Genomic DNA, 27,908 nt, shown 5'->3' on the forward strand with positions numbered 1-27,908 from the left:
CTATAATAACCCAATGATTGTTCTTTCCTGTACACGTGTGTATTAAGAAACAACCTGATTTACAGGAAGATACCTGCTTTTTTTTAACAGAAGTTACCTCAACTTCCTATAAGGGAGGGACTTGAGAAACATGTGGGAGGTCTGCATGTTTTTTTTTTAAAGCTATATGAAGCGTGTATTATAAACAAAGATGTATGAGAGCACACCTGTCATTTGCCCGGCTGAACTCAGGGAAAACAGCCTACAGCAGTGATGGCTCGTTTGGATTTGACGATCCTATTACTCATGTTGTCTGTGCAGCTGGAAGTCACAGATGCCTCTCTGACACAATTCCATGGGGCAACAGCCCCTGGAGACATCATCATTGGAGGTCTTTTCCCCATCCATGAGGCAGTGACGGCAGTGAACTTCAACAACTTCTCTTCTCCTCAGCGTCCCACCTGCAGCGGGTGAGTGTTCATTCTGGAGAATCCAGTTATGAATGTCAGAAAAAAGCGGACTGGACTGAAAAGATCATTTTTGTGTCTGTAAATATATGTTGGACAGTAAATGTTTTTTTTTTGTTTTTTTTTTTATCTGTTAATAGGGAGATTTGTAGATGTAGAATTTTTTTTTTTGAAAGACGTATGTCTCTTATTTTCACCAGGTCTGCATTTATTTGATCAAAATACAGTAAAAACAGTAATATTGTGAAATATTATTACAATTTAAAATAACTGTTTTCTATTTTTATATATTTTAAAATCTAATTTATTCCTGTGATGGCAAAGCTGAATTTTCAGCAACCATTACTCCAGTCTTCAGTGTCACATGATCCTTCAGAAACCAGTCTAATATGCTGATTTGGTGCTTTCCCCCTAAAAATATATTAGATGGTGAATAATCATCATTATGTACATACTAAAGTCTTCTCTCGAGTATTTTATATGCTTTAATCTGAAGAATCTTGTCACAATCATCTCGACGTGGTTTTGGTTCTCTCTAGATTCTATACAAAAGGTCTAAATCAGGCTCTAGCTATGATTCATGCTGTGGAAATGGCAAACAGATCCCCCGTGTTGAGCAGTTTGAACATTACTCTTGGATACCGCATCTATGACACATGTTCTGATGTCACAACTGCACTTTGGGCCGTCCAAGATCTCACACGGCCTCTCTCAGTCTGTGATTCACCAACAAACTCTTCTCAACCTGTCCGGCCCATAACGGCGTTAATTGGGACCTCTTCTTCGGAGATCTCCATCGCAATTGCCAGAGAACTCAACCTTATGCTGATTCCACAGGTAAGCTCTTGCAAGTTCTCCACTCATAGAGCTCAAAATTAGGATGGGGTAATATATTGTTGTCTGTTTATCTGTTCTGCAGATTAGTTACGGATCTACAGCTACGATTCTAAGTGACAAAAGTCGTTTCCCAGCTTTCATGAGGACCGTCCCCACTGATGAGTACCAAACCCATGCCATGGTAAAACTTCTGAAGGACAATAAATGGACCTGGGTTGGCATTATCATTACAGATGGAGACTATGGACGTTCTGCCATGGAAAGTTTTGTTAAGCACACCGAAACCGAGGGAATTTGTGTGGCCTTTAAGGCGATCCTACCAGACTCCCTAGCAAACCAACAAAAATTAAACGCCTCCATCAACAAGACCGTGGACATCATTGAAAAAAATACGAAGGTTAATGTGGTGGTCTCATTTGCTAAATCATTTCAAATGAGGTTGCTTTTTGAGGGTCTACGGAGCAAGAATGTTGCAAGTAATAAGGTATGGGTGGCCAGCGATAACTGGTCAACTGCTAAAGATATTCTGAAAGATGTAAAACTCTCAGATATTGGAACAGTGCTGGGCTTCTCCTTCAAGAGTGGAAATGTTACACCCTTTCATCAGTACCTTAAGGATCTACAGTTTAAAAGTAAAGATGAGATGAACAGTTCATTCCTGAAGGAATTTTTTAATCAATCTGATATAGGAAATGCTACAAACGCAGTACAGAAACTGATCATGAATTCGGCCTTGGCCTTCAACGTTCAGATGGCGGTCAGTGCTATTGCTAATGCTGTGGCTGAACTTTGCGTAATAAGACAATGCAAAACCCCAACAGCTTTCCAGCCCTGGGAGGTATTTTACCACACTAAAAAACACTTGCTGCCAAATTCTTGTCACAATTAACATCCTAAAAAAATCATTGCATGTTTGTGTTTCAGCTCAGTAGACAGTTGTTCAATGTCACTTTTGAGAAAGAAGGAGTAATGTACAATTTCGATGAGAACGGCGACATTAATTTGGGCTATGATATCCTCCTATGGGGTGATTACGAATCTGAAGGACATGGCAAAATTGCAGAATACAATTCATTCTACAGCAATTTCACTTCAACAACCAAGAATCTAAGTGATTTTAAGGTAATTTGTACTCTTTAATGATCATTTTTATAGAGACAGATTTTCTACTGAAGTAAGCTGTTTTCTGAGACCAGCTAAAGTATCATGACACGTAGTATCACAGTATTATTGGGAAGTGTTGTTAGGGGAGGATTTTTGTATAATTCTTTACAGTTTACACAAATGTATTACTGTTATTAACTTTTTTATTATTATTGACGTCACGTCTCAATTTTCCAGTGCCTTTGAGCATGTTTTTACATCAGTGAAGTTTCACAGTTTTATCCAGTGAAACTTTGCGTTCGCTTGCAAATTTTTTGAGTACTTTGCGAGTGAGCGCAAAGTTTCTTGAGGAGTTCAAAAGGTTTGGTAAAAGGTTCTTGGAAAATAACAAAAGTCTTTCAGGCGAATGCTGATTTTCCCAGGGGAACGTAAAACTATGAGAATGCAAAAGCATTGAAATATAGATTTTTTCATATCTAATTTTTTCCCCCATCACCATGCCTGTTTAGGGGCTCCGTAGTACCGGAATACTATGGAAGGACCGTTATACCATTTAGAACGTGTTCTGCTTCTTTTTTTCTTTTTTTTACTGTTCGCACATTGTCCTCTCAGAGGAAAGGTGAAATGCCTGGAGACTCTTCCATTCATCAGCACTGTGTTTTTTAACCGGTTTTGTGTTGAATGGCCATAACGGTATTTTCTAAAAAGCATTCTCTAACGCAGTCTTCCACTTGTTTTTTCTCAGGTGGTATCTAAGTGTTCAGAGAGCTGTTATCTAGGGCAGTACAAAAAAACAGCAGAGGGTCAGCACACTTGCTGTTATGAGTGTCTCACCTGCGCGGAAAACCAATATTCCAACCAAACAGGTTAGTTCCTTGGTATCAAGTTCCTTACTCTAAAAGTGAAGTCACATTCACCTTTGCTGGGCGAAATTTCACTGTAAAATTCAGACATTACAATCAGAATGAATGTGAGGGAAAATAATTTCACCACACAGATTTCACTCATGTTCAAGGTGGTCATGCAAACTTGATTTGAAAATGACTTCTGTGTGAGCAATGCGTCATAGATCTCTACGCTATCGACAATGAACAATGCACGAAAAATTTAGCTAATTCGACAGCACCTTTAGGATGAAAATCTTTGATCTTCATTTTCAGTTTAATCCCAACAGTCAAAAATGTTTTTCAATTGTCTTTCAGATGCAGATGCATGTTTCCAGTGTGACCCCAAGAGTATGTCAAACCAAAATAGGTCACAATGTCATCTCAAGCCTTATGAGTACTTAGAGTGGAACGGTGGGTTCGCTATCGTTCTGTTGACGCTGGCTGCCGTCGGCGTCCTCCTCCTCTTCTTGATGTCTGCACTGTTCTTCTGGAAAAGGCACTCTCCGGTGGTAAAGGCTGCAGGCGGACCCCTTTGTCATCTGATCCTTTTTTCGCTGCTGGGAAGTTTTGTCAGTGTCATTTTTTTTGTGGGTGAACCGAGTAATGAGACGTGTAGGGTGAGGCAGGTCATCTTTGGTCTGAGCTTCACGCTGTGTGTCTCATGCATCCTGGTCAAGTCCTTGAAGATTCTTCTGGCATTCCAGACGAACCTAGAGGTGAAGGAGCTGCTGGACAGGCTCTACAAGCCATATGTGATCATCTGCATCTGCACGGGGCTGCAGATCATCATTTGCGCTGTTTGGCTGACCTTGTACACGCCTTTTAAAAACGACGCAGTGCAGCCCAAAGTCATTCTGCTGGAATGCCAAGAAGGTTCAAGTGTGATGTTCGGGTTAATGCTGGGATACATAGCGTTGTTGGCACTTATATGTTTCACGTTCGCTTTTAAAGGCAGAAAACTTCCGCATAAGTATAATGAGGCCAAGTTCATCACGTTCGGTATGCTCATCTACCTCATGGCCTGGGTCATCTTCATCCCTGTGCATGTCACCACCAATGGCAAATATGTACCTGCTGTGGAGGTGGTTGTTATTCTTATTTCAAACTACGGAATCCTGAGCTGCCACTTTTTGCAGAAATGTTACATAATTATTTACAAAAAGGAGCACAATACCAAAGACGCATTCATGAAGAATGTATATGAATACGCTAGGAAGAGTGCTGAGAAAATCAGGGGCTTGAATGGAACTGAGCCACAGAGTAAAATGGAGAATTCAGCCTACATCATATCCAATCCGTCACTTGTGCCTGAGGAGGAACAAGTTTCTGAACCAAAATTAGATACCACACCTTAAAATAGTATTAAGAATAATTGGATGCAAGAATTCAAGATCATGAGTCAAAGCAACCATTTTGATGACATGTTGTCTTCATTTAACTTAAATAGACTGAGTTAAAAGAAATTAACATAACATTATGATGATTAATCTGAATGAGGATTAATACTTTAATTTAGTTATGGAAAACTAATAAAATGTATGTATGTATTTATTTGTAAAATATGTATTGTGTATATACTGGTTAAATTGTTTAATTTTCAAAAATGTAACTAATAACTTAAACTTTCATTGCTCATGGTTAGTTCATGATACTTAATGCATTAACTCGTGTAGAATTGAACTGTATTGTAAAATTTCACCTGTTTAATTTTGCATATCCACCATCATCTGGAAAGAAAAATGTATTTGTAAAATGTACATATTTGTTAAATGTAGCTATATATATTTATGTGTATATACTGTTCATTGAAGCAAAATTTCAAGTTTCATTTGTTGATATTAGTCAATGCATGACAAACAATCAATAAATCGTCATTTTACAACATTATTGATTTAATTAATAAACTTTATTAACTTTAGAAATGTAGTAAAGTTAATTTTAAATGAGTTTCATTACATTAAATAATGTTAGTTTATAGGCTATTATAACAAATATTTACATTAATATCAAATAAAAAAAATAAAAAATAAACTGTTGAAAATTGTTTATTTATTCAAATGAATTTTCGGGAAGCTGGCACTTTAGTACTTCCAGACAACAACATCATCCATATCCTTTTCAGAATGAATCATTTCTGTTTGCTCTTCTTTACATGTATTTCACGTGACAGAGTCTCTCTTGGCTAGACTCAACACATCACTGATGATACTAAGAGAGAGACAGTGAGAGTGCCAGAGGCTTGATGACAGCCCCAAACTCTCGTCTCCGACAGGGAAATAGCTCAAGTTTCTTACGTCATGCTGAAGTAAAACCTTTTTTCCTCAATCACCTGCTTAGTAATTGGCTTTTGTTTGATACTTATAGCACTATGTCCAGCTCAGGCATTCAGTTGCATAAGACAATAAACAGAAGATAATAATGTTACGCAGTGTTTATTCAGTCATATATCACTTTGAATGTAGCATTACATTTTAAATTGGATAATTTGGATAATTTTAATTGGATGTCTTTCTCTCTGAAGGTTTGTGTAAATGCAAAATGTTTAGGTTTTCTTTTTATCTCTCACCCTGAACATAATATTACAGGCTTCAGTATCAAATGTCACCCGGTATGATAAAGGTCTTCCTCGAAATATGAGAAATGGGAGCAAATATGCAATGGCTCAGAAGGGAAACTTTTGCAGCGGTTCTAAAAATGTGACGAATCAGTTCTTTATTGTTGCTTGAGTGAAACGTCACCTTTACACTCGTAAACGCAGACAGTGGAGCGATTATTGCCTGTGGCATGCAGTCAGATGTTGTTTTGCGGTATTCCCCTCTCTGAACAAGCATGTCCAGTTTTGTCACCAGCACCACCACAGACGTCTTTCCGCTTCAACACAAAAATAACAATTATTCAGAATTTTTAGATAACGTTACACTGAAGTCGTAAAGATGACAATGTCGAAAGATAAAGCTGCGCCCATGTTAAATATTTGTCGAGATGATTATGATGATCTAAATACACAATCTTCAAGAATGATACCCAGGTTTATGTAGACAAGTAAACGAAGTTGTAAAAACCAAGACAAGTGGCAGTGCATTAAGTGAGCTTCTCAACACTCTGTTTAGTGTTTACTATATGCTGTTTAAAATATCCTTTCCATAAATTAGGGGTTTTCAGTATCACTCATAAACCAATGCAAGGATAGAGTAAAACCTCAAAGAAAAAGTAAATTAAACACACACACACACACACACACACACACACACACACACACACACACACACACACACACACACAAAACGGCCCCCCCTAAAACGGTTGCAACAATATCATTAATTTTTATAAACGTCATTACATTGCGACATAGAATGTTGAATCATCTTCACTGGAATAGCCAAACAGGTAAATCAGCTCTGAAAACAAACAAACAAACAAACACAATTTGTTCATGTAACTTCAACTTCATGCATGAAGTCATCTTCAGTGACCCATTAGTCTCGAAGAGAATTTGAAAAGATTCCATAATTCAGAAAATCACATTTATATATTCTTTCATTCATTAAGACGTCACTTATTTTTAATGTCCCCCAACTGAAAAGATAGATTTTCTCAGAGAGAGCACGCACACCTTTCAGTGCTTCAGATCTCATCAGTGGGGAAAAAAATGATTTCCTGTATCTTCCATAGTTGTGGGAGATAATTCCACCAATTTATAGTAAAGTATGGTACGTAACAGAATTGACGCAAGATTTATGGACATATTTTCATAAGATAAAAGTTATTTTGAAACAATTTCATGTTGTAGAATTTGGGCAAATACCATTTAGGGATTTTATACATAAAATTAAATATTACCAAAATTAAATATTTTACACAATGGGAAAAATACACTGACTAATTCGGAAAAGAAATCATGATTTTCAGCTATATAAGACACTTTTTACACAACATATATTGTTATGGCCTGTAACATCTTGTGATCCATGACAATGATTAACAAATGATTAACTAACAAGCACCGCCCAGCTTCAGTTAATGCAACACAAAGCATTCATGTAATCCAACACAAACGGATTAAGTAATTTTATATTTTACATATAGCAGATTGAACACAATCAAATTAAATTAGGACAAAATGTATAACAAATGTGTTGTTTAAGCTCATTTTAATTAAGCAATTTGAACAAGCAGCAAAAATAATTTTGTTCAGGGAGGGGCCTCGATAAAATACTGCATACAACCTTAAAGCCTGTTTTATGCTTCTGCGTCGAACTGCCGCCGTAGCTACGTCGTAGGCTGTGTGTAGCGCGCGTACCCTACGGCGTACCCTGACGTGCACCTCTCCAAAAATGTAACAACGCGTCAATTCTACGCGGACACAAGCGCTGTGATTGGTCTGCCAGAACCCCTCCCTCGGGGTTTCACACGCTCCCTAGGTACGCGTCAACGCGGACAACGACACAGAAGTATAAATTAAAACCAACACGTTGCCTACGGCGTATAGGCTCCGGCGTAGGTCCGACGCAGAAGTATAATGAGGCCTTCAGGCCTCATTATACTTCTGCGTCGGACATACGCCGGAGCCTATACGCCGGAGCCTATACGCCGTAGGCAACGTGTTGGTTTTAATTTATACTTCTGTGTCGTTGTCCGCGTTGACGCGCACCTGGGGAGCATGAAACCCCGAGGGAGGGGTTCTGGCAGACCAATCACAGCGCTTGTGTCCGCGTAGAATTGACGCGTTGTTACATTTTTGGAGAGGTGCACGTCAGGGTACGCCGAAGGGTACGCGCGCTACACACAGCCTACGACGTAGCTACGGCGGCAGTTCGACGCAGAATATAAAACAGGCTGTAGGCTGTGTGTAGCGCGCGTACCCTTCGGCGTACCCTGACGTGCACCTCTCCAAAAATGTAACAACGCGTCAATTCTACGCGGACACAAGCGCTGTGATTGGTCTGCCAGAACCCCTCCCTCGGGGTTTCATGCTCCCCAGGTGCGCGTCAACGCGGACAACGACACAGAAGTATAAATTAAAACCAACACGTTGCCTACGGCGTATAGGCTCCGGCGTATAGGCTCCGGCGTATGTCCGACGCAGAAGTATAATGAGGCCTTTCACACATACTCCGTGTGCAGTGCGTATGCGGTGCGTGTTGCAGTGCGTATGCAGTTCACTATTTGTATTTCAACTTTTATTTAAAAAAGAGTTTTTTCATTATGTTGCCTTGTTGAAGTAAATTGTATTTTCCCTTGATTTACGCCGGTCTTAACGTCTCAGCATTGCGATGCTCTTTACACTCTTTAATAGACGAATGCACGTTTAAACACAATTTAAACAACGTCAGCCTATTATTCAATGCATTCTACTTATATTAAGTTGCTCAAGCAAGTGGTCAAATATTTAACCATGTAGGCTACTTATATTAAATCGCAAACATTTTAAATTAAAACTTAAAATTGACAAAAACAGCCGACTCTCATGCCTTTTCTTTTTCATTTAAATTTTAATACAATAAATCTTGCATGTCACAAAGAACTTGTTTTTCCACCTCCACGAATGAGACAAGTGTTGTTCATTATGTCGCCTTGTTGAGGTAAATTGTAGCTTTCCTTGCTTTACCCTGCATGGTCTTAAAGTGAAAAAAGTAGTATTTAATTACATTTATGGTGAGATTACTATATTTAATTTAATTAATCGCATTTACGCCCGTTTCACACATACTCCGTTTGCAGTGCGTATTTTTTTCCGTACCCATGTTAACAGGTTCAAGCTCACACTGCACGCGGTTGCAGTCCGTCGATCCGTTCCAGTTGCGGTGCGTATACAGCAGTGCAGCGATCGTTTCCGCACCGAGTCTATTTTTGCTGTGCTGCACACGCTGAATTAAAGTGACAGCGCATGTTTCATGGTCAAAATGAACACAGAATGACCTAAAAATGTAGTAATTTCACCATAAATGCGATTAATTAAATAAAATGTAGTAATCTCACCATAAATGTATTTAATTAAATACTATTTTCACTTTAAGACCGGGGTAAAGCAAGGGAAACTACAATTTACCTCAACAAGGCGACATAATGAACGACACTCGTCTCATTCGTGGAGGTGGAAAAACAAGTTCTTTGTGACATGCAAGATTTATTGTATTAATAAATGCAAAAGAAAAGATATGAGAGTCGGCTGTTTTTGTCAATTTTAAGTTTTAATTTAAAATGTTTGCGATTTTTATATAAGTAGCCTACATGGTTAAATATTTGACCACTGCTTGAGGAACTTAATAGAAGTAGAAGTAATGCAATGAATAATAGGCCTATGTTGTTTAAATTGTGTTTAAACATGCATACGTCTCGTCTATTAAAGAGTGTATATGTGTACAAAGAGAATCGCAATGCTGAGACGTTAAGACCGCAGGGTAAATCAAGGGAAAATACATATTTCAACAAGGCAACATAATGAACAACACTCGTCTCATTCGTGGAGGTGGAAAAACAAGTTCTTTGTGACATGCAAGATTTATTGTATAAAGATTTAAATTATGCAAAAGAAAAAGTATGAGTCTGCTGTTTTTGTCAATTTTATAGTTGTAATTGAAAAATGTAGGCTATGCGATTTTAATATAATTACATGGTTAAATTTTTTACCACTTGCTTGAGCAACTTAATATATAATTATATAGAAGTATAATGCATTGAATAATACGTTGTTTAAATTGTATTTAAACGTGAATACGTCGGTCTATTACAGAGTGTATATGTGTACAAAGAGAATCGCAATGCTGACAAAAAAACTTTTTTAAAAATAAAAAGTTGCTAATAACTTGAAATACAAATAGAGTATGTATTTTGTACAGCCGCGGATCAGTTACGCACTGCAAACGCAGCATATGTGAAAGCACTATTGCGCGTGCTGCTCCTGCACCGCATACGCACTGCACACGGAGTATGTGTGAAACGGGCGTAAGTTCAAATCTATGCGTAGGCCTACGCACGTTTTATAAATGAGGTGTCCACATTCTTTTTGCAGTAGTGTTCCAAGACCGCATGCTTGTTAACTTCCTTGACATGCTTTTATTAGTGCACAGCACAACAATCGAAGTCCCACGTCTACTTTTGTCTCTGTGAAATTTAAGATGCAACACATGACTCATGTTTAATCTAAGTTCTTGTCTGTATCTTGCCAGTCACACACCCCCACCTGTAAACCACAGAGAGAGTGATTCAAATGTTATCTGACGTCTTTTCGCTGGTATAAATATTGTTTTTGGACTTTACGTCTCACGGAAATAATGTGTCTCACTTACATAACACTTATAAAAGAAATAGTGTTACAGTGTTAATTATACGACATAAAAAAAAAAGAAGTAAAAAAAAAAAAGGCTCTTGTCTTGGCATCTGACTGACCGTGTCCTTTTGTATTCAAAGCCATTAATTTGCAGTTCACTGCACTGCTTTTCTGTGCAAATATATGGACACCTTTGATACGCATGAGCGTTGTCCATAAGCACAAGGGTGATTCTACAATTGCAGGTAACCTACATTTGGTGTCTTTTTTCAAATGTTCTTTTTTAAATTTGTAATTATTTCAATAATTTGTTAATCATTGTCATGGATCACAAGATGTTACAGGCCATAACAATATATGTTGTGTAAAAAGTGTCTTATATAGCCGAAAATCATGATTTCTTGTCCGAATTAGTCAGTGTATTTTTCCCATTGTGTAAAATATTTAATTTGGGTAATATTTAATTTATAAAATCCCTAAATAGTATTTGCCCAAATTCTACAACATTAAATTGTTTCAAAATAACTTTTATCTTATGAAAATGTGTCCATACGTCTTGCGTCAATTCTGTTACGTACCATACTTTACTATACATTGGTGGAATTATCTCCCACAACTATGGAAGATACAGGAAATCATTTTTTCCCCACTGATGAGATCTGAAGCACTGAAAGGTGTGCGTGCTCTCTCTGAGAAAATATTTCAACCTAAAAAGTTCTTAAGAGTTTTGTAAAATGTCAAAATTGTTAGCACAGCATCAAAAGGAAAAAATAAATTTATCACAGATCACACAGTGGGTTTTAATCATGATTTCATTAGTGCCGTGTGCTCTTAGCATTTATACTAGCAGTTTTTGGCTACATTTTTTTTAAATTGTCAATTCTGTTACCGGCAAACCAAGCTAGAGTAACAATGTTGACAGTATGTAACACAATTGACAGTAACAGAGTTGATTGTTTTTGTTACATACTGTCAACATTGTTACTCTAGCTTGGTTTGCCGGTCTCATCTTACAATAAGATACTGGAAAGAATTTCTTTTAGTGAACAGTTTTTTCCTTAACTTTTTGAAATGCAAAATGTATCTCAAATTATAGAATCACTCACAAGGTGTTGACCTTGTGAGTGATTCTATAATTTGAGATACATTTTGCATTTCAAAAAGTTAAGGAAAAAACTGTTCACTAAAAGAAATTCTTTCCAGTATCTTGGTTTAAAACCGTTTTTGGTCGTGACTCGAGGCTGCGCTTCGCAAGAAAGCAGACTATGTTCAGCAAGGACTTCTGCACCTTATTGCTCAATTAAACCACAGTGCACTTATTTAAATGTGTAACAGAACATTTTATTTCCTACATTATTTCACACAATATCAACATTTGTCCTCGAGGAAAGCAATGATCTCCTCTCTCCTCTATACTGAAGGGTTGTACCAATGATAACTTAAAACACAGATGTTTTTTTTTTGTATGCAAAAAAAACCAACAACCCAAACTTAGAAAACATTGTACAAACATGATAAATTTTACAAAACTATACACAATTGAATGTGCTTGATAAAGTTTAATTTTACAATCTCAATGATTTTTTTTTGTAAATATACCGACTTTCCATTATTATAACTCTTATTTGGATCAAACTTGTTTCAAAGGAAAATGGGTGAAAGTGATTTACGGGCAGAACATGAGGAAGTAAATAATCACACCAAAAACAAAGGAACTTTGTGCCAGACAGGTTTCATGACAAAGGCAATCTTCTGCATGTAAAAATTCAGTTGAAGCGATTAAAAAAAAAAAAAAGTATACAAATTCCTTAAAGGAATTTTGAGCACTAGTGGGGGACATATGAGAAAAAGTTCTTCGAATGAAGAATGCTATAGAAGACGCTTTCCTTATATTAGTATTTCACTGCACACCAAGACCATTTCGCTGAAAAACTTCTTCCTCCTATCCTCAATGTATATATAATATACACATTTCACTACATCTCAACACTTTCTAACATGTGACATTAAATAAATCAAATTAAAGCCAGTCAGCACAAAAAGAAACACCTTCAGGTGAGATGAGAAACCCAATGATATGCATACATACAAACAACTGCATCTTGGTGATCACGTGACCACACTTAAATAATTTCATGCGACGCTTTTAACGCTTTAACAGCATTAGCAAAGTGGGTGCTGAGAGGAAGTGGGCTATGTGCTGGTCTCCCAACAGCCGGAGCCCACAGACCGGTTCCTTCCAAATAGCAAAATAAATACGGCTATGAATCTCCAAGGTCAGCAGTTTGCTGCTAGATAACAAAACGCCAAAATAAATAGTTTAACTAGGCTTGACATGCCATCAGGATGGATGCACTGTGAACAAACACAGTGGGTGTGATGGAACATGAAGGCAAGGAATACATCCAATGCAAATGTATCAATGCAAATACATTAGTTACTCTGTCTGGCCAAACACTACAATAGACCTTATGGTTTCTGCCACCTCAAAATTACATATTTGTTTGCATAGAAGCATTTGCTTAGCAAGATAAGAGAACTGTCAGAGCTAAAGGCTGGGTGTTTGTCAAACATTTTGTTTTCTGATTGAAGAGGTAGTTTCACATTTCTCAAGGGACATGGAGTAAAGTTTACTTTACAGGACACCAGTGGCAATGTCTAATAATAACAACAACATCAACAACAATAATAAAAGCAAGATGCTTTCTGTAAGTCTCAAATGGACTTAAACTACAGACTCTGAGCTTTGCCCTCCTTGGTTCACCTCACAGATCTTCTCTCTCTCGATAAAAGAGCTTGGAAGATGGGCAGGATGGAAATAGAAGATTTAGTGGGTTGGGTTTGGGGGGGGGGGCGCAGGTGTCATCTCTGCTGTGAGTAGCAGGCCCGGGCCTTTGTGTCTTGGAGCGAGGCTGGAGCGGAGGTCCTGCACTGCAGAGAGGGAGGGAGAGGAGACTCCAAGCAGGATGGAGGAAGCAAGGCCTGAAGATTGGCCAGTAGCACAGGTGTAAGGGTTAGAGCTGGAAGCCCTCCATCGGTCCCTCAGGCTGCTGGAAAATGTACTGGCCCTGATTCTGATCCACCTGCGGAACGATGCTAGCGTCCTCCTCCTCCACCCCGAAGTAGTGCTCGATCAGGTCAAAGGCCTTCTGGTAAATCTCCTGGTTCTCGTGACTCTGCAGGAACTCAATTTTGTCTAAGCCTGAGGGGGAACATCAGTCAAAATAGAAACAAACAAGTGTTTGCATGAATGAAAAGCATGACAATTCAAAATGTTTACATAATTAAAAAATAAAATAGGCCTGCAAAAAACAGCAGCTAATCAAACACAAATATGCTATTTAATAAAAATATAATTATAACTAACAACAATAATGTTTTCAAGTATAAAATATAATAATATCCACCACCACCAACCTGATAATCATATGTTGTTCCAACACCTCTTTTAGTTTTCCAGTTGTTTGAGATTATTGGATAATGATTTTTAAATCATTTTCTAAAGATTCAATTGCTCACAAAAGTAAATATTTTAGAACTTAATTACAAATATTTATAATGTTGATAATTATTTATAAATACAATTTCTAAACCTGGAAATCAAAATTCTCCAAAAAAAAAGAAAAAAATGCATAAGGTGACAAAGTATGAGGTGACGCATGCCTACCGTAAGCCTCTTCAATGAGGGCACAATAAGGGTTGAGGCCCGATCCGTTCTGTTTGGACTCTTGTTCTCCCAGTCTAAGAATGTTCTCCAGACCGTTCAGAGCCACCTGCACAATCTTGGAGTCCATCACCGTGAGCAGGTCACACATGGGCTTTATGGTGTTGAGAGAAACCAAGTACCTGTGTGTAAAACAAAACATTACAACCGTTTAAAAAGTATGCTTTAAACCCCAGAACACATAGCTTTCACTCCTATAATGTACATGAAGGGTTACGTATAACATATCTAAATGAGAGGGGGAAAAAGTATTAAATAGTAATTTAGGACTTCAGATAAAAAAAAATATCTCTTGGATTTTGTTTTCCTGCATTTTAACATGATTAATAGTGTTCATGTTTTTATTATTAAGTGAAGTAAATGACTGTGTTAAATTGGCAGCCCTAGTATTTACATAAGCACAAAAAATATTGTATAAAAAAAAAAAAAAAAAAATCACCTTAATGATGACTATTACTGCCATCTACAGGCCAGAAATGTATCATGCACTTTGATCCTACTCAGTGGTTTAATGACTGTTATTAGTCTAACTCAAATCCCTTCATAATTACTAAGCTCTTCGAATCCTGTCTTAAAACAGATTATGGGTAGATGATAACCTGAGGCAGCATGTGGGTGGTTTAGCATGCGTTACATAAGCAAACTAAGATCAACATTCTCAGAACATTCGAAAAATAATGAGCGACAATGAGTCCTCCTCAATAAGAATGAATCCTTTCAAATTCCTAGAATGAGGTAAAAAGCAAAGCAAAAGAGCCCACAGTGCACCTCATCTGCTCTGGCGTGCCTCCCGAGGTGGCGTTGGTTATTGCCCACGCGGCCTCCTTCCTGGTGCGGAACTCTGCTTTTTGCAGAATCTCGATTAGCACTGGGAATATGTTGGCATCGATCACCGCCTGCAACAGAAAGAGCATCAAGACACAGGTGTTCAGATACAATGTGTTGTGTAATAATCTTCTAGTGTCACAGTCTGGCTGAAGCACCTGGATTTGCACTCTGTTCCCAGCAGTGATATTGGAGACTGTCCAACAGGCCTCTTTTTTGATGGATTCCTTCGGACTGCTGAGTAGATGGAGCAGGCAGGGCAGAGCGGAGCAGTTCAGAATCACCTGACACAGGACAGAGCAGCACAACAGATCAGAAAACTGCTCCTAATGTTTGACTCTATGTGGACAACTTAGCATGTCACAAAGGAGCTACACTACCTGGGTCTGAATATCATCTCCTGTTACAATGTTCCCCACCGCTCTCAGTGCAGGAGACACCACTTTGTAATCACTGTGCCTGTGAATGGCCAACACACATGGATTTTATGCCTAAGTCAGTGGTAAAACAGATACAAGGTTTATTGCTTGTGTTAGCATGCCTGTTCCTCACATGAGCAACTCCACCAGCCTGCGGCACACGCCCGAGTCAATTACTGTCTGGATTTTGTCGTTGGGTCCATCTGACAGATATGAAAGTGCCCAGCAGGCATCTGCAAGAACATCAGGATCACTGCTGAAGAGCAATCTGGAGAGCACGCTCAGACAGGGCGACACCTGTGTAGCAGGAACATTTGCTTGTTCAAGTATATGTATCATGTTTACAGAGGAAAAATCTGCTTGTTCTCTTGTTAGAACAAAGAGTGTGTTTATGTGCATGACTGAAATGTGATAACTATCCATTTAGAATGTGGTTTCTCTAGAACTGGTTTGCGAACTCACCTTTGCAAAGTCCGGAGGTGGATTTTTCCCTCTGCACAGGTTGGACAGCGCCCACACGGCGTTCCGGGTGGTAGTGAGCCGATTTGATTTGGCAAGCAACCTGCAGAGACAAGGGGATTGGGGAGAAATAAAACCGATGTACTTCACAATCAGACCACTACATGGGGGTCATTGGAAAAATCTTATGTAACAGACAAACTACCGCTGTAAAAATGCCATAGCACAGTGAAACATAGGCACGCCATCTCAAGTAACAAAGCAGCACACACCAGCAATTTGAGAGTGGGAAACATCAGAATGACATGAGGAAGTGAGGTTTAATTATTCAGTGTCAGCTGTTCTTATAAGGACATGGCTCGTAATCAAAAGACTTCAAGATTTTAATTCTTTGAACACGGAGAGATTCCACGATTTTTAACCCTTTTAAAATCCATACAATGAGAAAAAAAAAAAGAAAAAAAAAAAAAGTAAGAACAGGAAGGGTTTTTTGGGAACCTAGGAAATAAACCAAAGTGTTAAGGTTTGAACTGTTAGCTTGGTCCAGTTAGACATCTGGGGGCGCATTACAGAAAGATACTAACTTTAGAATCCTATCTTATGTTTGGAAACCATAGCAATTTCAGTTAGGCCCTCATTTAGGACAAAAGCTATTACACAATGACATTTCTTAAGTGCATAATCTTATCTTAACTACTGATAGGAAAAGGGTATTACAGAAGCATCCTAACTCCACAAAAAAAATCCTAAAAACGGTCTTAACTTTAGGACGACGACGACAGTGGAGGACGAGAGAGGAAAAGGCCTGGCTTATTTTGCGTTATGCTTAGTTTAGTTTATGTGTGTGGCAGTCAGCTGTGAGGGGCTGCCGCCTTTACTGTTGTTTTGTTTAATTATTTTATGATTGTTAAAGTTGTTAATTGTTCTCCGGTTCCCGTCTCCTTCCCACAACAACATACCTTCATTACAACCACTTATTTTGCTTCTTCATTTTAATCTCTAGACTAGAGTTTTTCTAGTCTTGAGTTGGAGTTGGAAACATGTAAGTAGCAGCCTAATGTTAACATGGCCGATCGCTCTAACATTAATGTTAACCTAGATAAATGTGCGCTTTATTTGTGTTTGTGCGTTGTGGAAGCTAAATTAGTACCACGTTTACTGCATGCTTAACTTAATGTGCATTTCCTATACTGTGGAGATGACGAGTCAGAAATCACTAGTTTATTAATAAATTGTTCAAACGTTCAGTCTCTCTGCTGTTTTTTCCAACACATTCATAATGTTCAGCAAGCTGTGTGTGCACGCTTGAGTGCCTAATTTATATTTTAAATGCTCATTATTATAGTTTAGTGAGTATTTCTCTGTAATGTAGAACAATGTAACAATATTCTTTCTCAGCTCAAAAACTGAAATCAGTTTCCGATGCCACTCCATATATACAAGTAATCAAATTAGATCATAAACGTCAGACTAGAAAACTTTGTAGTCGGTGGCAGCCCTAGTTAACGGTGTCCATTTGTTTGAAGGGCTCTTTTAAACCGACTTATATTTTCCATGTCTATATTTAACATCACAGCTCAAAATATTTGCTTGTTCAGGGTTTGGAACTGTGTGCGTTTATGCCATTTTCATGACATTAGGGATCGGCAAATATGTAGGGACCTGCGCTATTGAGATAACGAATAGCTTCCAGCAGGTATTATGCACTTCTTTAAAAGCAACGAATATAAACGCATGCAATTGCAGTTTTGGGATGAGAAGAAGGGACTCACTGCTGAAGAGAGGGCAAGATGCCACAGTTGAGGACATAGTCTCTGCACTCTGCATTATCCCCGGCAATATTTCCTAATGCCCACACTGCCTGCAAAAACAGTTATACACAACAGATCACTTTCATGGTGCTGTGGAGATCTAATAAACCAGCTATTGTCTGAAAGGCATGAACTAGGTTACAATCTGCAAATATCACCTGCTCTTGTACATCCTCATACTCTGAGTTGAGCAGCTCTATGAAGATAGGCACGGCCCCCGTCTCAATGACCACCTTGGTGTGTTGGAAGGTCCCTGAGGCAATGTTGGTCAGGGCCCAGGCTGCTTCAAACTGGTAAAAACAAGCAACAATACCATCTTAAAGCTTGGCTGTAATGGCAATTTAGCTTTCAAAGGGCTTGTAATATGACATGTTCTTACCTGCAGAGTGCAGTTATCACTCCTTTTTAGGAATTCAACAAATCGGTTGACGACACCAGGTGTGAGGATGACCTCATCAATGGGAGGATTGGGCTCTGAGGGAAATTAATAACATCTTAATCTTTAAATGATTGTAATCCTTGAATCTATGAGACTTAGGAATGAAGACACCAACCTTTAGAGAGTAACTTTCTGAACTTCTGAGTGGCTATGAGCTGCTGGTCTGGATCCTCAGAGAACATCATTTGAATCATGTCTTGGGTTATAACTCCTTCCTGCACAGATTGACACAATAATGTTCATACTAGATGTGCTTTTTTTAGTTAAAAAGTTTTAAAATGTACCAGGAAAATGGACAAAAATGTGCCAGTATTGGTTTTGTAATGCAAGATGTAAATGTGTTTCCACAGAAATATTAAGCAGCACAACCGTTTCACATTTAACACTGGTATAAGAAGAACATTTTCTTGCGCACCAAATCAGCATATCAAAATGATTTCTGACAGATCATATGACATTGAAGAGCCATGGCTGCTGAAAATTCAGTTTTCCCATCACAGGAAAAAAATTTCAAATATAAAAATAAAATAAAATAAATCAACATTTTAAAATGTATAAAAATGGAAAACAAACTCATTTTAAATGCAGCCTTTGGAGTATAAAATATATATGACTTGATATGATTAATTTATATTAATATAATGATATAATTTATATTACATAATTCTATAACATGCTTCCTTATTACACAACATTTACAGCTGTGCTAGATTTAAAGTGCTGTATAGTCAAATCAATATACTTATAATTATGATAATAATATAAATATTAAAATATAATAAATATATAAATATGGCAACCATGGCAAAAGTACAGACACTTATGTCTGTTCTCTGTGAATTTGACTGTAATCATCTGTGTAAGGGAAAGATTGTTTAGATATTGTTTGACTGGATTACTTACACCTGATACAGGTACAGTGGAGCTGATATCAGGGTCTTGAATGGGGCATTCAAGCATGGACTCATCACCAGGTGGTATACACACATTCCTCCTCTTGAACAGCTACAGAGAAGATATAACAATTTAATTTCCTATGTACATAGAACTGATATGTTAAATAAACAAATCCAGTAATATAACCCTTCAATATACACAGTTTTATTCCATAATGTACAATCAATCCTTCATAAACACAAAATGTAATTTAATGTGTTTGTATAATAAGGAAGAAACAATGATGGCAAACCTGCTCCTCCCTCTTCTGTTTACGGAGCTGTATCCCCTCCTCCTCTCTCCGTCTCCGCATTTCCTGGGTGTTCAGGGCTTTATTCTTGTAGCTCTTCATTCGATAGTTTTCTTTGCCCGGGCTTGCCATTGCATCTTCAGATTAGAGAAAGGAATGAGGTCAGATGCACATTCTGATACTCAATTTCTGTTATCTATTATGCACATCAACTTTAGAAATGCATACAAGATACATAACTGGTTGAGCCAGTATGCAATTCTCCTCATAATTTGAGCCAAATAGCATGTGAAGACCAAAGGAATGGTTTATCTGAAATCAATTATGTTTGTCACATTAATATTGTCACATTGTCAATACAAGCATTTCCGGTATAACACCAGTGCTAACTGACACTTTGCATGCTGAACTTCCTTCATTATCCGTTTAATGTTCTTCTTGTTCAGCTTCTTTAAGAACACAGTTCAGAACAGTGTTGGGTGTAATGCATTACTAACTGTAATTAATGTAATTTAAAGGAATAGTTCACCCAAAAATGATAATTCTGTCATTATTACTCACACTCATGTCGTTCCAAACCCGTAAGACACTCGTTCGTCTTCGGAACACTAATCTTTTTGATGAAATCTGAGCGATTTCTGTCCCTCCATTGACAGCTACGCAACTACTATTTTGAACTACTACTTGACTATTTTGAATGTTTTATTCCAACAGGGTTTCTGCAGGTATCTTCAATTTAAATGTAATGCTTTTTAATGCCATTTTTTTCATTTTTAATGCCATATATGACCCATGACTAACCACGGATATTTTATATATCCTTTTTCCGTCGATTTGTGGCTGTCAGATTGCATATGAGATTTTACGGTGTTGATTCCCATTGTTGCTACCCAACTTAAATACCTTTTTACAAACGCTGCAAAATCCTTCTTTATTTTGACCACCAACAGGCTGCAACCATGTCCTAAATTGTTTGTCTTCCTTGCACTTTCCCATTTTTCTTGTCTAGTTTTATTCCCGTTGTTCCTGCTGTTCAAAATCCCCGCGTCATCTCCGCATCACGGCAATTTTGCTTCGGCCGGAGGCAATCAACAAACTGGTTCCACGTGTTTTTAATCACACTAACGTACATATTTTGTGACAGCAAATAAAAATTATTAATTATGAAGGCTATATTCAAATAAATTGATAATATAAAATTTTCGTCAAAACGATTTTAATGCCTGTAGGATTACAATTTAATGCTTTTTAATGCCACTTAAGGCCTTAATTATTGCAAAATCCATTTAATGACTTTTAATGCTTTTTAATGCCCCGCGGAAACCCTGTTCCAAATTCTCTGAAGAGACACGATCACTTTATATGATGAACAGATTGAATTTAGGGTTTTATTCACATAAACATTAATCAGTGAACATAAACAGAAGCTCAACCGAATTTGTACGAGAACAAACCTCATTGGTTCTTGCGGAAGCTCAAACATGCTGCGTAACCAAGCGGCAACCTGCTGTCTGTTAGCTCTGTTAGCCTCAGCTAATTGACCCTTCGCTAAGCCACGCCCGAAAACCGCCACAGGCCAATCGTGGCTTAGCAACCGTAACTAGGTGCGGGAGGTCTGGCAAGCTTTCGAGCGAGGGAAACATGCCGAAGCGTTGTGCGTATGGATTGTGCAAATCTGATACCCGGTATCCTAAAAGTTTGGACGGGGGGTGGAATATTTTCCCTTCCCGAAACCTAAAACCTAAGGGGAGAAATGCCGAGCGTGGATCAAGCAGTTTGGGAGGCCCCATTCACAACTAAATGTCGACAGGATTAACAAAAACACCGACGTTTGCTCCACGACGTGTGAGCAGTAGCCTGGCGTGCTAAAAATATAAGCGGGCGAATGTTATCATTGCAAAGTGGTCAGGCTAATGTCTTGTGTTTATTCCACAACATTTATGGATAAGCTGTTTGATTTATAATTATTAGATTATTTTCAAATTTCACTTACCCTGCTGTGCATGAACATAGCTGCCTGAATTTGTGTTTCCCATTTGAATGGTCAGCGTATGAGGCGGCTGCTGCTTGCACTGGGACCTATAGGCCTTAGCTTCAATTGTGATAAAATTATTCTCCAACCGGTTGCATATTATGTCGTGGATAGGGCGGGGCTTAGCGAAGGGTCAATTCTAGCCGGTTAGGGCCTCTTCCATGTTTTATTTTGGGGGGGATTATTTCATACAATTATCAAATAATATGGCTTGCTATGCAGTTAACTGTACTAACAGACCATCCAAGAAGTCCGGGCTCCATTTTATCCAGTGAGTGAAATTCTAAGATGATTTTATTTATTAATTTATTTATAATTTTATTTAAAACTTTACTACAATTCAGAATGCGACAGACACTGTGATTAGCTGTAGGTTGAAACCATAGACCGTATACGCTGTCATATAATGTTACGCATGCATTTCATAATAGAGTAACATTTACTAACACAGACTATATTGGAAGTATTTGTGTTAATTATTGACATGTCCTCAAAAATGTGTGTAGGAAACAGGCCTGTAATTACCATAGACTGTATAAAACGAGACACCTCAGCTCCACCCACATCCCGCCTCTTTTCCCATTTCCAGATATACTGGAGTGAGGGACTGCCAAGATAGGGACAGCCGGGTCCGCCCACTTTGGGCTTCAAAAATGCTCTTCAGAAACCTACGGGTGATGTCACAGACACACCATTGTTTTATACAGTCTATGTGAGTAACACAAGAGAATGAACCTCATTGGTTCTTACGGAAGCTCAAACTTACTGCGTAACACACGGAAATGAACCTCATTGGTTCTTGCGGAAGCCCAACGTAACACACGAGAGTGTACCTCATTGGTTCTCGCACATCAAGCGAACATAGTTGCGCTTACGTTTACCACAACTGATGTGTGAGTTGATGAATGTGTTATGTGAATAAAAGCCTAAATTCAATCTGTTCATCATATAAATCAATCGTGTCTCTTCAGAACATTTGGACAAAACCGCTCAATTCATATGGATTAGTGTTACGATCTCTTTATTAACTTTTTAAAGCGTTAAAGTGGTAGCCTAGTTGCGTAGCTGTCAAAGGGACAGAAAGCTCTCAGATTGAATCAAAAAGATCTTCATTTGTGTTCTGAAGAAGAACGAGTCTTACATCTTTTGTGTAACACAGTGGAAGAAAGAAAATCATTCAGGTTGTGATTGGAACAACATGAACACATGAAGACAGCGGTTTCATATTTAGGAAAAACTTTCTATTTAAAGGTCAAACCATACGTCCATCTTCTCTACCTTATAAATACTCGGTTTAGACAAATGCAGCACTTGTAAACAATGCTGTTTTAATCGGATCAGCTTGTCATGTATGAATATGGGAGGACTTGACTAATACTACACATAAAATTTTACCACACACTACATAACCAATCATGGTGCTCATTAAACGTATAAGCCTGAGTACCAACATTGATACCACACAGTTTATTTGGCTCGTCAAAAAACTACATATTCCTGGTATCCATCTATTTCCGTTGCGCATTAGAACATAATTTAGTGTACAATAGCTGGACAGTTGGAACCAAGACCATACAGGTCACAAATCAAATCAGTCATATAAAGCCACAAACACACTTTTAATACGTTAGAGGTTTATAATCACTTAACTCCAGCAGGCTTTTACACTTTCATCCTAAACTGTGCTCTATGCTAACATGCTAACCGTGTTGTGCTAGCTTGGCATAAACGTCAAAATGTTTAATTACTCTGTCTAAGGGCCATGTTACCTCATTCGCTCCCTGAAAAGAAAAAACATTTACATCTTAGATAATGTATGTTTCTCACCCATTTGTCGTGGTTCGAAGAGGGAAACGCTGGTCGTGTGTTTTTAAATTTCTCTCAAGACCCTCCCGCGTTCATCCAGCTGAGGGCAATATGGCGTCGACTGTTGGCGTGAACGTCACTTCCGCTGCTGTTTCCGGTTTTTTCATGAGCGGCCTCATTCAATAAAAATAAATGGAAAGCGAAACGGGTTATTGTTCAAGTCAACATTTCTACCTCTAAAAAGGTAACTTATGTTGCATTCAAATAGCGATTTCGAGATAGTTTCAGAGTGGATTTTTGTTGTTGTGCAGTCAGTAGAAGAAGACTTTTACATGTTATATATGTTATTGTTTGTGTTGCAGCTTTATTGTCCAGTTTTGTTGACAGAATCGATGCATGATAATGTCGCGTCTGGAGCGTCTTAGTAAAATCCAGGTCAAATAGCCGCCTCTTGGAGTTTTGCTATTAGCTGATAATGACATTTTAAATGCGTCCCTTACAAAAATATACCAAGCTAAACATTTGTTTCAGGTATGAGCTTTTGGCTGTCGATTGTCACACAAATAAATGCGATTATAATTTCCTTTATGGCTTTATAAACAAACGTTGCACAGGAGTATGATAACATGAATTATACATATTATATACAAATAATTGTTTAATAGTATTTATATTAAAATATTAACAGACGTTTACCATATTTATCTTTTTCCCCCCACCACTTTAGTTTTATTCCACTTGCCATTCACACTAATGTTTTTTAGAGTTAATTTGCCCCAGTTTTAGTGTGCTAACAAAATCTGTTGTAACTGAAATTTTGGCTGAAACTATTCTTCCGTTCGTTTCATCCAGGCTAGTGTGATGCCTGTGTGTGACATCTGCTGCGAAGAGCTCCCGTCTGAAGCAGAGATGAGAACCCATCTCCTCCTGAGTCACATGGAGAATGTGATGACCTGCCCGTTCTGCTCTTTGTCCGGGGTCTTGTACGATGAGCTGAGCTTCCACATCAACACCGCACACATAGAAAAAGACTGCAAGGACATGAATGCAACAGTGGTTGACAGTGGACAGAAAAACTCAAATGACTGTTTTGCTCAAAGTCTCAATACTTCAAGGACTTCCAATGTGAAAAATACGCACAAGGTATCTCAAGTCTCACCCCCGTCATCTGGCCACCCTTCACCCTTTCAGGTAAACGGGATGGCCATTCCGATTACAGGGACCACCCTTTCTCAGGAAACCTCGACTAGTTTGAAGAGTTCACCACCTGCCGCAGCCACAGCGAATGGTGCAATAAAACTGGTCAGGACTACACAAACACCCAGCACTTACCCCAGAAGAGAGAGTGAAGATGGGCATCGGAAATCAAAGCAGAAGCGCTTGTCCTCACCTAATAAAGGTGCTCTTGACTTTACAACATAAAACTGATTTCACAGTAAGCCATTAGGCTAATACTTTTCCCTTTGTATGTTGCAGAAGGGCAATTTCCATGTCCAATGTGCAGTTTGGTCTGCAATGACTGCTTTATTCTGCAGGAGCATGTTGAGCTTCATTTACAGGACCAAGATGTGACTGAAGGTGTCTTAATTTAAAATATCAAGAATATTTGCATGTTTACAAAGTAACAAATTGTTTATTTTACCCTGTTTTTATCACTAACGGTCTATGATTGATGTCTGATATGGTTTGCCCTCTTAAGGGGCCGATCCTGATGTTGGCACTTCAACAGAAGCATCTTCTACAAGCAATGGTAGATCAGGTGAGTTAGCAAGGATATGGCAGCTCTGCTCATTCAAAAAGTGAATGACCAAACTAAACTGTGTATAATTGGAATCTCCAGGTGTGATACGTTATGAGTGTCCAATGTGTTCTTTGAGCTGTCCCAGCAGCACCTCCCTGCAGGAGCATGTTGAGCTACACTTGGAATACGGCTCAGCGTCTGCAACAGGTATGTAGATATTATTAAGTACGCAAATGCATATGACATTTTTCATGGAATTGTTTGTAAGAGTTGCAACCTAAGTAGGTTGTCTTCACAAGTACAATCCATCAAGAAAGACACTATTGGCACAGCAGAACTTCATTTGGTTTGGGTGTTTTAAGGACATTCGTCTGGAGACCTGAATCTGGCTAGGAAGCTTCAGGAGGAAGAGGAGCAAAAGTGGAGGGAGCTAGAGAGCAGACGGGAAGCCGAGGACTTTAAGAAGCTCCAGGTAAGCTAAAGACATCTTCACTATTAGAATTCAAGGAAATGTGCACCCAACATATTAAAATTCTGTCATTTACTCACCTTCGTGTCAAATCCACCACAAAAAAACAAAAAGCTTTATTTTATCTTCCTGTGATTTTTTAGAAGCAGTTTGGACTTGATAACAGTGGTGGTTATCGCAAGCAGATGGAGAGGAATATGGAGAGGGCTGTGTCTCGAGGTCAGATGGTTCCTGCAGAGTTCCACAGGAAAAGAGTGGAGATGCTTGAATCCCTGGCCTCGGGGGTGGATGATGGCAGAAGCAAAACATCAGGTCTGATAGGGACTGCATCATAGCTATACCAGTAATCTACACATATGAAAATCTGTCCAGTTCTATATCTTTATAAGTTCAAAGTCTTTATATGTTCAAAAGTTTGAATTATCTGATGCTCATCAAAACTACAGTAAAAACCATAATATTATGAATTTTTTTAATTTTTTTTTATTAATTGTACATGATTCATTTTTTTATGAATTAATTTGTTTTTAGATGTTTTTTTTATTGTATAATTGTTTTATTTAAATTATACAGAAACCTGTAGAAAATGAAACTGCATAAAGCAACTGATGGTTTAGATTTAGCTGGTTAACCTTCCTGTTTCAGGACTTATGGAAGCTCTGTATAGGTACTACCAGAGAGACGCCTCCGACTGTTCGCATGTGTGGCTCTGTGCTGAGACTGATCACTACTCCTCTTCGGAGGGGGACAAAGGTTGGGGATGTGGTTACAGAAACTTCCAGATGCTTCTTTCATCTTTGCACAGGATGGAGCAGTATAACCTTTTACCTGGTACAACATCAGCAACATCATGTATTCTCTTAGCTCTTTGTTGAGTAGTACCTATCATAAAATGTTCCTTCAGTTTCAGTTCCCAGCATCCCGAGAGTGCAGGCCATGATCGAGGAGGCGTGGGCTCAAGGCGCAGATCCTCAGGGTGCTTCACACTTCAAACATCGGCTGCAGGGGACACGGGCTTGGATAGGAGCTACAGAAATCTATGCAGTCCTCACCTCCCTTAGTGTGAAGTATATATGGAAATCCCAAGTTTACATTCACACATACACTACCATTTAAAAGTTTGGGGTCACTAAGATTTTTGTTTTGAAAAAAAATTATACTTTTATTTAACAAGGGTGCATTAAATGTATTAAAAAGGACAGTAAAGACTTCAAATAAATTGTTCTTTTGAACATTGTATTCATCAAAGAATCCTGCTGTTTCCTCAAAAACATATTTCTTGAGCACCAAATCAGCATATTAGAATGATTTCTGAAGGAACATGTGACACTGAAGACTGGAGTAATGATGCTGAAAAATCTGATTCGACATTACAGGAATAAATGGCATTTTAAAATATATTAAAGTACAAAAGTTACTTTAAATTGTAGCAATATTTCATGAATGCAGCATTAGTGAGCACAGAAGACTTATTTCAAAAACATTACAAAATCTTACTGACCCTAAACTTTTGAACAGGACAGTACATTTACATCTTAAATTTCCTTAACATTTTTAGAGCCCGAATTGTGGATTTTCACAAGCCCACTGGCCCAGGAGACACACACCTCAGAATGTTTGAGTGGGTAAAACAATATTTCTCACATTCTGCCAGTAGGAGTGCAAGACTGCCGCCCAAAGTAGTGCAGACAACATTACCACCTTTATACCTCCAGCACCAAGGTATTTCAAGACTCGGGTTTCTCTTGTAAACTACAGCACTTGTCCCTCATGAAAGTCTAGATAGCATTGACCTCACAGGAAAAGAATCGCCTTTGTAAGATGACGTACATTTTGTTCTGTCTTTATGATCAGGCCACAGTCGCTCGATTGTAGGAGTGGAACAGAAAGTAAATGGCAATCTGTTTCTACTCCTCTTTGATCCGGAGTTTGCACCTGGGGAAATGAGGAGAGTGTTGTCACAGAATACAGTAGCTACTATGGTACGCCGTATGCGCAAATTGCCCAGTGGCCTGAAACACAGACAGTATCAAGTGGTCGCCGTAGAAGAGGTGCTAACACCCGAAGAGAAACAGGTAATTTAGACCTAAAGCCTTAGGAATTTGTTGCTTTAGTTATTTATTTGGGCATTATAACTGCTGAAATTAACTATTATTTATTTATTTGATTAATTAACTCTTAATCTTAACTCTTCATCTAGATATTTTTGTATGGTTAGTCTATGTTAAACTGTTCAACTACTGAATGGCGTGTTTGTTTTTCAGAGCCGCATTCTCAATTCAAGATCACTATGTGCTGAGAAAATTCCTTGATGGAGTTGTGCACATCTGCTGCAGTTTTATGTAGTCCCAGCTACTTTTATCTACTAGTCTCTTGAAACAGACTATGAAACACTGTATTTTTGTATAAATGTCAAACAATAATAAATAAAGTTTCATCTTACTAGCTGCATA

At 38.3% G+C, this 27,908-nt stretch overlaps 3 protein-coding genes across 3 annotated transcripts; 2 read left to right on the plus strand and 1 right to left on the minus strand.

Moving 5' to 3' along the window:
• Positions 1–252: 252 nt before the first annotated feature.
• gprc6a (G protein-coupled receptor, class C, group 6, member A) lies at positions 253–4,629 on the plus strand (the record flags this gene model as incomplete). The annotated part of the gene is made up of 6 exons (XM_084386031.1): positions 253–449; positions 986–1,283; positions 1,366–2,121; positions 2,208–2,405; positions 3,133–3,253; positions 3,590–4,629. The coding sequence occupies 6 exons, from the start codon at positions 253–255 to the stop codon at positions 4,627–4,629; spliced, it is 2,610 nt and encodes an 869-aa protein (XP_084242157.1).
• A 7,237-nt stretch (positions 4,630–11,866) lies between these two features.
• kpna5 (karyopherin alpha 5 (importin alpha 6)) lies at positions 11,867–23,368 on the minus strand. The gene is made up of 14 exons (XM_084385222.1): positions 23,267–23,368; positions 19,411–19,544; positions 19,125–19,226; positions 18,337–18,436; positions 18,162–18,256; positions 17,941–18,072; positions 17,744–17,832; positions 15,975–16,074; positions 15,646–15,809; positions 15,474–15,552; positions 15,252–15,377; positions 15,037–15,164; positions 14,212–14,390; positions 11,867–13,746 (listed from the first exon to the last, which is right to left on the minus strand). Exons 1-14 carry the CDS (start codon positions 23,268–23,270, stop codon positions 13,559–13,561), a joined length of 1,620 nt encoding a protein of 539 aa, XP_084241348.1. The 5' UTR covers positions 23,271–23,368; the 3' UTR covers positions 11,867–13,558.
• A 25-nt stretch (positions 23,369–23,393) lies between these two features.
• zufsp (zinc finger containing ubiquitin peptidase 1) lies at positions 23,394–27,907 on the plus strand. Its single transcript, XM_084385221.1, has 12 exons — positions 23,394–23,489; positions 24,098–24,644; positions 24,722–24,823; positions 24,945–25,004; positions 25,086–25,193; positions 25,349–25,458; positions 25,599–25,767; positions 26,101–26,286; positions 26,360–26,522; positions 27,014–27,177; positions 27,310–27,530; positions 27,720–27,907. The coding sequence occupies exons 2-12, from the start codon at positions 24,107–24,109 to the stop codon at positions 27,765–27,767; spliced, it is 1,869 nt and encodes a 622-aa protein (XP_084241347.1). The 5' UTR covers positions 23,394–23,489; positions 24,098–24,106; the 3' UTR covers positions 27,768–27,907.
• Position 27,908: the final 1 nt, after the last annotated feature.

This window comes from Rutilus rutilus (assembly GCF_951802725.1).
Source record: "Rutilus rutilus genome assembly, chromosome: 17".
Taxonomy (NCBI): domain Eukaryota; kingdom Metazoa; phylum Chordata; class Actinopteri; order Cypriniformes; family Leuciscidae; genus Rutilus; species Rutilus rutilus.

Bases quoted from the DNA above. Each gene is read 5' to 3' on its own strand.
- kpna5 (XM_084385222.1), bottom strand. The intron at 16,075-17,743 runs GTGAGTCCCTTC...TTGTCTCTGCAG, and splicing joins ATCTTGCCCTCTCTTCAGCA to GTTGCTTGCCAAATCAAATC. The intron at 14,391-15,036 runs GTGCACTGTGGG...TTTTACACACAG, and splicing joins GGCACGCCAGAGCAGATGAG to GTACTTGGTTTCTCTCAACA.
- zufsp (XM_084385221.1), top strand. From the start codon at position 24,107: ATGCCTGTGTGTGACATCTGCTGCGAAGAGCTCCCGTCTGAAGCAGAG. The intron at 24,645-24,721 runs GTGCTCTTGACT...TGTATGTTGCAG, and splicing joins CTTGTCCTCACCTAATAAAG to AAGGGCAATTTCCATGTCCA. The intron at 24,824-24,944 runs GTGTCTTAATTT...TGCCCTCTTAAG, and splicing joins GGACCAAGATGTGACTGAAG to GGGCCGATCCTGATGTTGGC.